This window comes from Amblyraja radiata, chromosome 2 (assembly GCF_010909765.2).
Source record: "Amblyraja radiata isolate CabotCenter1 chromosome 2, sAmbRad1.1.pri, whole genome shotgun sequence".
NCBI classification, from domain to species: domain Eukaryota; kingdom Metazoa; phylum Chordata; class Chondrichthyes; order Rajiformes; family Rajidae; genus Amblyraja; species Amblyraja radiata.
The window spans coordinates 108,560,183-108,572,364 of NC_045957.1; the positions used below are offsets into that span (position 1 = coordinate 108,560,183).

Genomic DNA, 12,182 nt, shown 5'->3' on the forward strand with positions numbered 1-12,182 from the left:
TGGAGTGTACCAAAACCTTGGAGTGTACCTGGACAGTAAACAGGACTACTCCAGGAACGCTGAGGCCCTGTACAAGAAAGGACAGAGCTGGCTGTATTTTTTGAGTACAGTGTCTCCTTCAATGTCTGAAGTAAGATGCTGCAGATGTTCTACCAATTGGTGGTAGCTGGTGCCATCTTCTTCGCTGCCGTGTGCTGGGGCAGCAGGGCGATGGCTGCGGGTGCCAATAGGATCAACAAACACATCAGGAAGGCTGTCTCCATCCAGGAAGCAGAGTTGGAGTCATGGGAGGTGGTCTTGTTGGGGAGGATGCTCCTTAAACTGCCTGGACAATACAGCTCACCCCCTCCATGACACACTGGTCAACTTGAGGAGCACCTTCAGCAACAGACTGGTTCCACCAAGATGCAGGACAGAACGCCACAGGAGATCCTTCTTCCCTGTGGCTGTCAAACTTTACAATTCCTCCCCCTTCTGTCCTGGGGTAGACTGAGAATGACTCCACTCCCCCCCTCTCCGTAATCTTTGCACATCCCCCCAAGCCTTTCCACTCGTCACTTTAATTTCATGTTTCATGTATTTTCTGTTTTTACGACTGTTGGGATAAATAGTTCTATCGCATCGTATCATATTGTCAGTACTTAACACATGGCACGGGATGAACATTATTTTGACTCTGTGCATTCCAAAAATTCTGGGGGGTTTTTGCAGGGCACTAACCTTCACATAGCTGCTCCCACAGTCCTCAGAGTGATGTGGAACCTGGAAATTCTCATCAAACGTGATCACAAAATGTTTGCTCTCTTCTCCTACAATCCTCCATGTGCATTCACTGTTACTTGGAAAATTCTGTGGCCAGTTTGGTGATTTGAAAGAACCACTTTCTGCATGAAAATAGCCACCACAACCTAGAAAAAAAGAAAACATATTAATATTTATGAGTGCAGTTCCTCTAAAACATGCTAGCCAAATTATTAAGGAAAATCCTAGCCATGCTAGGAATCTGAAATAAAAAGAAAATGTTAATATAGAGAGACAAGGAACTGCAGATGCTGATTTACACAAAGACACAAGGTGCTGGAGTAACTAAGCAGATCTGGCAGCATCTCTGAAAAACATGGATAGGTGATGTTTCGGGTTGGGATCCTTCTTCAGACTGATGTTGACTCTCTCTTGAAAGAAAGGCAGTTAATGGCCTGGATTTCTAATTCCCATATATTTATGAGCCACATCTGGATTTTCTCCCATCATGGAAATACAGAAATTAAGGTGTGCAATTCACCGTTACAACACGATCCATGGCATCCAGCTATGCAGTTTTTAGACTTTAGAGATATAGCGCTGGTTGGCTCATGGAGTCCACACTGACCAGTGATCACCCTACCACTAGCACTATCCTGAACACTAGGAACAATTTACAATTTTACCAAAGCCAATTAACATACAAACAGGTATGTTTGGGTGGAATATGGGTGGAAATTGGAACACCCGGAGAAAATCCATGCAGTCACATGGAGAATGTACAACCTTCACATAGATAGCACCCATAGTCAGGATCGAACCCGGGTCTCTGGAGCTGTAAGGCAGCAACTATACCACTGCGCCACCCTTCAGTCATACAGTCATAGAATCATAGAACTATATAGCATGGAAACAGGCCCTTCAACCAAACTTGTCCGTGCCGAACAAGTAGCTTAATCAAATTAGTCCCACTTGCTGGTGCCTGCCCATAGCCCTCCAAACCATTCCTGTCCATGTACCTGAGTAAGTGTATTTTAAATATCACTATTGTACACATTTCTACCACTTCCTCTATCAGCTTGTTCCATGTACATGCCAACCTCTGGGTAAATATGTTGCTCCTCAGATCCCTTTTAAGTCTTTTCCCTCTTACCTTAAGCTTATGCTAACTCATTTCTGACTCCCCTACTCTGGGGGAAAGATTATGGCAGTTCACCTTGTCTATACCCCCCATAATTTTATATACCTCCTTAAGGTCACCACTCAGCCCACTTTGTCCAGGTAAAGAAGACCCAAACTATCAAGCCATTCCTTATGTCAAACCCTCCAGACCTGGTATCATCCTCATTAAGCCTATTTCCTTCGCTCCATAGATGCTGCCTCACCCGCTGAGTGTCTCCAGCATTTTTGTCAACATCCACATTAAGCTTATTTGGATCTTTGCCACTTTAGTAACATCCTTCCTGCAACAAGGTGACCAGAACTGTACAGATTACTGGAAATATGATGTTGCCAACATCTTGTACAGGTCTCAACTCCTGTTCGTAATATTCTTATCAATGGATGCATACATGCCAAATGTAATCTTCACCGTGTCTACCCATGTAACCATCTTTGTGGAGCTATGTACCTGCACCCCACATTCTCTGTTTTACAACACCTCTCAGGGCCCTACAGTGTGAGTCTTGCTCTGGTTTTTCCTATCAAAATGCAACCCCTTCCATTTACCTGAATTAAACTCCGTTGAGCAATTGGGAAAGATATGCACCATTTATGGTGGGGAATCCATACAAACATTCTGTGCTGGGTTCGATCCAGCACAGGGATAACTTCAACATTCATTTTAATAGAGTTACGAGATTCCATATTTCAAATTCTCAGTCAGAAGCTAGTAGGTGCACAACACCTTTTTAGCAGAAACTTTACTACATTGAAATTATTTATTCAGTATTGCACTTTATTTTTAATAAGCAACTTTAATTTTGGTTCACAAAAACATCCTGATTTTTAGCCAATAAGAAATTCAAATTAATAGTAAAGATAGTATCCTATTGTAGGTGGACAACATTATTCTTGCTTGCTCTGTAAACCAAGATAAAAGAGACCAAAAGATAAGAAAGGTGGATGAATTGATATAATGGTTGATCTGTGGTGGGATTGGTGGGATTACAATTCATATTCCAAAAACACAAATTCAGTTTCCATTCATACTCAATCAATCTATAGCAAACATAAACTTATAGCTGTAGAGTGCAATAACAGAAGATACACCTGCCGTTTGAGCTATTCATTTAGAGATTACGACAATTAGGACTAAACCGTTGTTAACAGTCTACCAATAACAAGATTATTACTGACAAGATATGCTGCATATTTTGTTGTTGACTATATTTTTATCACTTTTTTTTCCCAGTGTATTTTATCTCTTTAAAACATCTGCTAGAATGGAAAATAACAGGAAGCTTTCCTTGGCTTATTGACAATTGTCATTACCCAATAAACATTTAATTGTGCAGGGTAAGGGTTGGATTTGTCATAAGAATTTATTGACTTGCACAGATTAAAAGGTGAAGTCAAAGAATTGGGCCAAGTAAGCAAAATGATTTTTGGTGCAAATTTATTGAAACGCTCACTTTTAAAACAGCATTTAATATTTATAACAAGATGGGGAACTTTTAGAGACTATAACAGTGGCATAGGCAAGTTCCATTGGCTGTATGTTTAAATCAGTATAGATTTGCACTGTTTAGTTTAGTTAATATCAAACAGTATTTCAAATGAAGAAGTTAATTGAGGAAGTCAAGCACTTGTAATGTAACCTTGCAGCAGTAGAATATTTCCAAGGCTATGTTTTGCTACATGTCATGATGTGCCTTAAAAGTGTTTTGAGATTTTCTTCCAATGTATAATAGCACAGATGTTAATTATGAGAGAATAATGTTACGCTGCACATTGATGACCCCCTTTGATAAATAATCTTCCAGTGAGCAGCTCCTCAAAAAGTGAGGTTATGTCTGAAAGGCTTTTGAATTATGATCTCATTTTGCTGGTGATTAAGTTGAGCTGGAACTTGTCCAGACATCACAAACTTGCTTTTAGTACATTAAAACTGTGCCAGATATTAATAGCCCTCAGTGCCAATGCACTGAAAATTGATTGTTCCCTGTTCATTGGGTTATCCCATCTACATTTTACTCTCAAAATCCACTTAAGAACTTGTAAAAATCTTTTGCTATCTATCTTAATTTCAACAAAGAGCATTCTCTCATGAGGCTAGTAAAGTTAAAAAAAAAGTTAAATAGTGAACGATTCAAGTGCCTGCTTCTGACTACTGCAGTACATATTCAGGATTTTGTCACTGGCCAATAATTGTTCTATTGAAGGTTATATAAACCCTAGAATTGGATAGAGCCAATAAACACTTTGTAGTAGAGTTCCAAAGTTATAACTACTCTTATCAAATTTGTTTCTCTCACCTAGCGAATCTGATTTCCAGGTGGCATAGAAACCACCCTGTGGCACACTGTGGTCAGAATTAAAGAAGATGAACAACTTGTTTGAGCCAGACTTAATTTCCTCAGCTGGAGCAGGGCCACAGTATTGGCCGATGATCGGGGAGTTGAAGGAACCACCATTCAAGATTGTAACCGAGCTGCCTTCACACGTTAAATGATGCTCTAAGTTGAAGTGAATGAAGCTCAGCTGTGAGTGGAAAAACATAGTTAATACAAAACGTTTTAGAGTACAAATGAATCTTCCATGACATTGCTTTACAGATAATCAGAACAGAACATAATGGAATTATTTTTGTGTAGCACGTTACTAGTAGTGTCCCCATCTATACTACTATTTCTACCCCATAGGTTAAGGGAAGGAGACATCTAAGCAGTAGCTTACATATATATCCATTATGTGAGCACCCGAAGAGGTGTATCTATCATGCAATGTTTTTTAATTGTGACAGGTTAGGAGAGGATCAACCCATCCCCAGATAAGGCAAAAATGATGCCATTTATTGAGGTTACAGTGCATTTCAGAGTAGGGATAACCAAGATTACTGTCAAAGTGCAGTATTCCAAAATAACTGAAATACATTGAAGGCATGATACAGTCATACGTTGGCCAGCTATCTGTGGAGAACTGCATGTGCAAATAAGATGAAATAATACTTTTTGCCGAATCGTGCTGTACAAACCATTAACACTTCCTGGTTAACTTCTGCAGAAAATTCCTTTATGGTTCATTCCTGAAACAGACTTACAGTTATCGTGTGTCCTTCTGGGGCCTCCAGTATCCATGCACAGTGGGTCAAAGGATTGTACGGTGATGGGAAGTTGGGGCTTGAAATGAATCCACTCTCCCCGGTCTGAATGCCACCACATTCTAAATTAAAGTAATATAATTAAATATGTTAAAGAGGAACTACCTAAATGAAAGTGTCTTGCATTATTAGGATTTATTTTAAAATGCGAGGCTACTTAATTTGTCAATTATTTAATTAATGACAATTTTTGAATGAGTCATAAAGATTAGATTAATGAGAAAATATTACAGGATATAGGGAATTAGCAGTAAAATGGGATTAGAGAAGAAAGTTCTGATGACAATGTTGCACTAGACAAGCACAAAGGCCAAATAGTCTCCTACTGACCAAAAATGTCTCTAATTCAGTAAATGTGTTATAACTCATGTCAAAAGAAGTAATTGGGTTACAAGTGCCACAGTGACAGAAATAATATGACTCACTCCAAACAAAGAGAAGTACATCCACAGAGAACACTTGAAACATAAGAAATGTTTTGAGGATAAAAGTCAGCTCTACCTCAGAGCACAATAAATCTTTCTCTAGTTTTTTTTAACCGTGAATGATCGTCTCAAAGTTGGTACAGCAAAAACCTAGAAGAAAGCAGCCTACAATTGTGTCAATGTGTTATTACCAAATTAAGCAGAGTTAACACAATTGGAAACCAACAAATTAACTCATTTATTTTCCCAGGGAAATGTTGTTGCTTGGCTCCGGTTATCTATTAAATTCTCACAGGAAATGTCAACCTTGGACTTATTTAGTCTTTCCATACAATCAATTCAAACAATCTTTGAAAAACCAGTTCACTTACCAAAACTGTACTTTAGTAACAGAAGTAATTTGAAAATGTCTAAACTATGCACGTCCCTCCAGTTGTGATTTAATACTAAGAAGCCATCATAAGTGTTGAAATCAACACACTTTGTGTGACCAGTTAATATCATGCATTAAAAAGACAATAAACAATAGGTGCAGGAGTAGGCCATTCGGCCCTTCGAGCCAGCACCACCAATCAATGCGATCATGGCTGATCATCCACAATCAGTACCCCGTTCCTGCCTTCTCCCCATATCCCTTGACTCCGCTATCTTTAAGAGCTCTATCTAACTCCCTCTTGAAAGCATCCAGAGAATCGGCCTCCACTGCCTTCTGAGGCAGAGAATTCCACAGATTCACAACTCTCTGGGTGAAAAGGTTTTTCCTCATCTCCGTTCTAAATGGCCTACCCATTATTCTTAAACTGTGGCTCCTGGTTCTGCACTCCCCCAACATCGGGAACATGTTTCCTGCCTCTAGCGTGTCCAATCCCTTAATAATCTAATATATTTCAATAAGAATCCCTCTCATCCTTCTAAATTCCAGTGTATACAAGCCCAGTCGCTCCATTCTTTCAACATATGACAGTCCAGCCACCATGGGAATTAACCTTGCGAACCTATGCTGCACTCCCTCAATAGCAAGAATGTCCTTCCTCAAATTTGAAGAATGAGGTAATTTATAACAGCCAGTCTCAAGAAGGGTTCAGTCCAGAAACATTGCCTATCTATGTCCTCCACAGATGCTGCATAACCGTTAAGTTACTTCAGCAAGTTTTATTATGTAAACCAGCATCTGCTGTTTCTTATGTCTCAATGTTATTTATATATTGAGGTTATACACTCCAGGGAAGAATATTCAATCAGGGATTATCTTGATTCAGCCTGACAGGCAACATTCCTGGATGGAAAGAATGGGTAACGTTTTGGGTTGAGACCCTTCTTCAGACTTCCTAGTGAGAGGATTTGAGGATAGGAGCAAAGATGTTCTACTGCAGTTGTACACGACCCTGGTGAGACTGCACCTGGAGTATTGTGTACAGTTTTGGTCTCCAAATTTCAGGAAGGACATTCTTGCTATTGAGGGAGTACAGCGTAGGTTCACCGGGTTAATTGCGAGACTGACATATGATGAAAGAATGGATTGACTGGGCTTATATTCACTGGAATTTAGGATGAGAGGGCTGATTTCGAAGGATGTTTTATAGAAACATATAAAATTCTTAAGGATTGGGCAGGCTAGATGCAGTAAAAATGTTCCCCTTGGTGGGGGAGACCAGAACCAGGGATCACAGTTTAAGAATAAGGGGTATTTAGGACTGAGATGCGGAAAAACTTTTTCACCCAGAGAGTTGTGAATTTATGGAATTCTCTGCTACAGAAGGCAGTGGAGGCCTATTCGCTGGATGTATTCAAGACAGAGTTGGATATAGACTTAGGGCTAATGGAATCAAAGGATATGGGGAGAAAGTAGGACAATAGGCAATGGGTGCAGGAGTAGGCCATTCGGCTCTTCGAGCCAGCACTGCCATTCACTGTGATCATGGCTGATCATCCACAGGGGGGGGGAGAGAGAAGGGGAGAGAAGGGGAGAGAAGGGGGGGAGAAGGAGTGGAGACACTTTTAAGAAGCCAGACAACTTATAATAAAGTTTAGCGGGCATTTAACATTACCGGTCGGTTTTCCTTGGTTCTGAAACTCCAATGAGCCAATTAAAATGCCCGGTCAGCAAAGGAGATTGCCTACGGCTGCCCTCGACTGCTTAGCGACCCCACTCCACTGCATTATGAGTTCAAAAGATCCATGCCAACCAATTTTCACTCGTGGAAAATTTTTCAGCATGCGGAAAAATTTTCCTTGACCAAACTGAGGCCGTGAGTATGCGGGAACTTCCCTGAAGCATGATGGAGAGTTCCATTGACCTCCTTGGATGACATGTCGACCATGCTGTGTTTGAGTCGATGGCAATCTCTTCTAAACTCGCAAATTAGGTCGCCGCAGTAGGACAGCCCCTTTAGGCACTCCCTCCACATCCATTTACACACTCCCCCATCATACAGCAGCAACAGTTTGCACCATCTACCAGATTCAATGCAGCAACTCATTAGGACTCCTTAGACAACACCATCCAAACCCATGACTTCAACCAGCTGGAAGGATAAGGAACATAAGCTAGGGAACACCAGCCAGAAGTAGCTTTTCAAGCCACATACCATCCTGGCTTATATATGTCCAAGCCACGTGCCATCTTGAAATATATCGCTGATTCATCCATCACTGTTGCTGGGTAAAAGTCCTGGAACTCCCTCCTTACCATCATGTGGAATACCCACATCTTGAGGGCTGCAGTGGTTCAATAAGGCAGCTCACCACCACCTTCTCAAGGACAAATAGGGATGGGCAATTAAATGCTGGCTCAGCCTGTGAATCCCATATCCCTTGAATGAATAAACATACTGACCTGTAAAGCTATATTTGGCAACAAAACCAAGATCTTGCACTGATGAATCAGATATGAATTGAACCCATATTTGTGTGAAAGGGATAAGCAGTGGTGAAGGAGCAGTCTGTCCACATAGCTTGGCAACTAAATCACCATTAGAATCTCCTGAGGGGTTAAGGAAGAAAAAAACAAAGTAAGCTTCTGTTCATATTGCACAATCTTCAATTTGCCCTTCCTGGTTATGGATGTATGACATACAGGCAAATCCATATACATAAACAAGTTCCCATATACATTACATTCAAACCAGAAAAAGCCTTCAAAATAACTGTTTTTACATGTAACTTCCATGCTTTAATCAGACACCATCGTCTCTTAAAAACACTGCCAGTCTCACCACGGAATTTCACTTCAGAGTGTTTCTCTAGAAATTGACAAGTAATCATTTCTATTCATACTTGTACAATGATATTTTATTAAACAGCCATTGATACCTCTAGCCCATCAAAGCTAACCATTGAGCATGGGACACTCTGGTTCTGTACCATTGTAACAAGCTAGGGAAAAACAATAAATAAATGTTAATTGGCACTCATCAACATTATTCATTGCAATTCTGTGGAGGTATCATTACCACGGAGTGCTTTTTGTGTATTTTATAAACTTGGGGACAAAATCGGCATAAAAACGGAAAACAGTTTTGTAGCAACAGAATCTGTTTATACCCTGGGAAGCGCTGCACAGATCATTATGAGTAGAATATTTCTATCACATAAAAGGAAGGTGATATTGAAGTGTGCATATCTGTTTCCATATTAAGATAGACACAAAATGCTGGAGTAACTCAGCGGGACAGGCAGCATCTCTGGAGAGAAGGAACGGAAGACGTTCGGGTCGAGCCTCTTCTTCAAACTCTTCTCATATTAATTTTTAGTGTATTGTAAGTTATGCACAGGGATATTGAAATTTACAACAATGTAATAGCTTTTAGAATAACCTCATGCATAAACTTCAAATCATTTTTACAAGGCATCCGTTATAATTTATGTACCAATATAAAGAAACTGAAGTAGTTCATATGCTCCAAATTGCCTTAATGTAATCATAGGAGGCAATTAAAAGCTCAACCCGGCACAAAGCTTCAAACAGAGGTGTTTGTATTGGTAGTCTAGTGTTAGACATATGAATGATATGGCTAACTCAGAGAACTTGGGCTAATGATGTTGGCCTGATGCTGGATTCCTTATTCTTACAGTGAATTTTGAAGATTTTGTGGAGATGTAGTTGGTGGTATTTTTTCAGCATAATCCTCTGTAGATAGTCCAAATCTTAGAGCATGTTGGAGGGCTGGGATTACTACTGCCTGACAGAGCACAAACATTATGACAAGTCTGAGATATTGATCTTCAAATACCCTTTTTCACAATTGACCAAAGGTGTACTGATACATTGAAGATGGTGATATTGTGGCGTCACCTGATGGTCAGACCACTTACTGTCGAACCCTCATTAGTGGTTCAGAGGACTGTCACGTGACGTCATGGGTTAAGGCTACATCAGCAGATCTTACCTTGAGATCACCAGTCAACAGGTAGCTGAGCTCGTCAACAATCTCACTCAGCAGCAGCAATGACTCAATATGTGAGAGAGTTCCAAACGCACATGTATGTCAAACTTATCTCACCGAATAAAGTAACCCTTTGATCACAAAGTTTGGACTCGCTACAATATTTGCCTTTGTATGGGAAGAGGTCCACGTTTTCCAGTATCTGACCATAGTTTTTCATTGTGAGAAGGCAGGGTAGTGTAGCAAATAAGGTATCAGATTTTTAAATAGCATAATATTGTATATAATCAGTGAATGCATTAATTAATCAATAGACAAGACTCACTCACCAACTCGGAGTTCAATGTAGTCCTGTTGGCAAACTGGATCTTGTCCAAGGTGAAAACTGGTAAACTGAATATAAATTGAAGAATTTGCAATGTGGGAGTTCTGGATGACCCATTCACAGTTAAGATTATTTATGTAGTTGGATGTGCCATCATAACTGGGAGAACTAAAGTCCCCAGAATCTGGGCCCATTAGTGTACCACCACAAACTGAAATTATAAAACAAAACAAAGTTAACACTTGAATGAGCAAGAAAGTTACTGCAAAAATAAAGGCATACATGTTGCAAAGATTGTGCCGTTTAGTTTTTTTAGTTTAGTTTAGAAATACAGCGCGGAAACAGGCCCTTCGGTCCACCAGGTCCATGCCGACCAACGATCCCCGCACACTAACACCATCTTGCATGCGCTAGGGACAATTTACATTCATACCAAACCAATATATGGTTTATATATACAGTGTCCTCCATAATGTTTGGGACAAAGACTCATCATTTATTTATTTGCTTCTGTACTCCACAATTTGAGATTTGTAATAGAAAAAAATCACATGTAGTTAAAGTGCACATTGTCAGATTTTAATAAAGGCAATTTTTATACATTTTGGTTTCACCATGTAGAAATTACAGCTGTGTTTATACATAGTCCCCCCATTTCACGGCACCATGATGTTTGGGACACATGGCTTCACAGTGTTTGTAATTGCTCGGGTGTGTTTAATTGCCTCCTTAATGCAGGTATTAGAGAGCTCTCAGCACCTTGCCTTTCCTCCAGTCTTTCCATCACCTTTTGAAACTTTTATTGCTTTTTTGTCAACATAAGGACCAACGTTGTGCCAATAAAAGTCTAAGAAGCCATTATGAGACTGAGAAACAAGAATAAAACTGTTGGGGACATCAGCCAAATCATTGGCTTACCAAAATCAACTGTTTGGAACATCATTAAGAAGATAGAGAGCACTGGTGAGCTTACTGATCACAAAGGGACTGGCAGGCCAAGGCAGACCTCCACAGCTGATGACAGAAGAATTCTCTCTATAATAAAGAAAACCACCCAAAAACCTGTCTGACAGATCAGAAACATTCTTCAGGAACTGCCAAAGATCCAAAGCATATCACCTCATCTGTGAAACACGGTGGTGGGGGTGTTATGGCCCGGGCATGTATGGCTGCTGAAGGTACTGGCTCACTTATCTTCATTGATGATACAACTGCTGATGGGAGTAGCATAATGAATTCTGAAGTGTATAGACACATCCTATCTGCTCAAGTTCAAACAAATGCCTCAAAACTCATTGGCCGGCAGTTCATTCTACAGCAAGACAATGATCCCAAACATACTGCTAAAGCAACAAAGGAGTTTTTCAAAGCTAAATAATGGTCAATTCTTGAGTGGCCAAATCAATTACCCGATCTGAACCCAATTGAGCATGCATTTTATTTGCGGAAGAGAAAACTGAAGGGGACTAGCCCCCAAATCATAAGCTAAAGATGGCTGCATTACAAGCTTGGAAGAGCATCACCAGAGAAGACACCCAGCAACTGGTAATATCCATGAATCGCAGACTTCAAGCAGTCATTGCATGCAAAGGATATGCAACAAAATACTAAACACGACTACTTTCATTTACATGACATTGCTGTGTCTCAAACATGATAGTGTCCTGAAATGGGGAGACTATATGTAAACACTGCTGTAATTTCTACATGGTGAAACCAAAATGTTTAAAAATGGTCTTTATTAAAATCTGACTATGTGCACTTTAACTACATGTGATTTTTTTTCTATTACAAATCTCAAATTGTGGAGTACAGTGGCAAACATAATGGAGGGCCCTGTACAAGCCTGTACGTCTTTGGTGTGTGGGAGGAAACCGAAGATCTCAGAGAAAAACCCACGCAGGTCACAGGGAGAACGTACAAACTCATACAGGCAAGCTCCCATAGTCAGGATCGAACCCGGGTCTCAGGCGTTGTAAGGCAGC

At 40.2% G+C, this 12,182-nt stretch overlaps 1 protein-coding gene across 1 annotated transcript in view; it reads right to left on the reverse strand.

Annotated features, from left to right (window-relative positions):
• cubn (cubilin) overlaps positions 1 to 12,182 on the reverse strand; it is a 209,237-nt gene that overhangs the window by 39,100 nt on the left and 157,955 nt on the right. The window contains exons 35-39 of the mRNA XM_033039905.1: positions 10,202 to 10,408; positions 8,324 to 8,470; positions 5,003 to 5,124; positions 4,218 to 4,443; positions 721 to 908 (exon numbers count right to left, since the gene is read on the reverse strand). Of these exons, the coding sequence (XP_032895796.1) occupies positions 721 to 908; positions 4,218 to 4,443; positions 5,003 to 5,124; positions 8,324 to 8,470; positions 10,202 to 10,408 (890 nt within the window). The remainder of the gene's footprint in view (positions 1 to 720; positions 909 to 4,217; positions 4,444 to 5,002; positions 5,125 to 8,323; positions 8,471 to 10,201; positions 10,409 to 12,182) is intronic.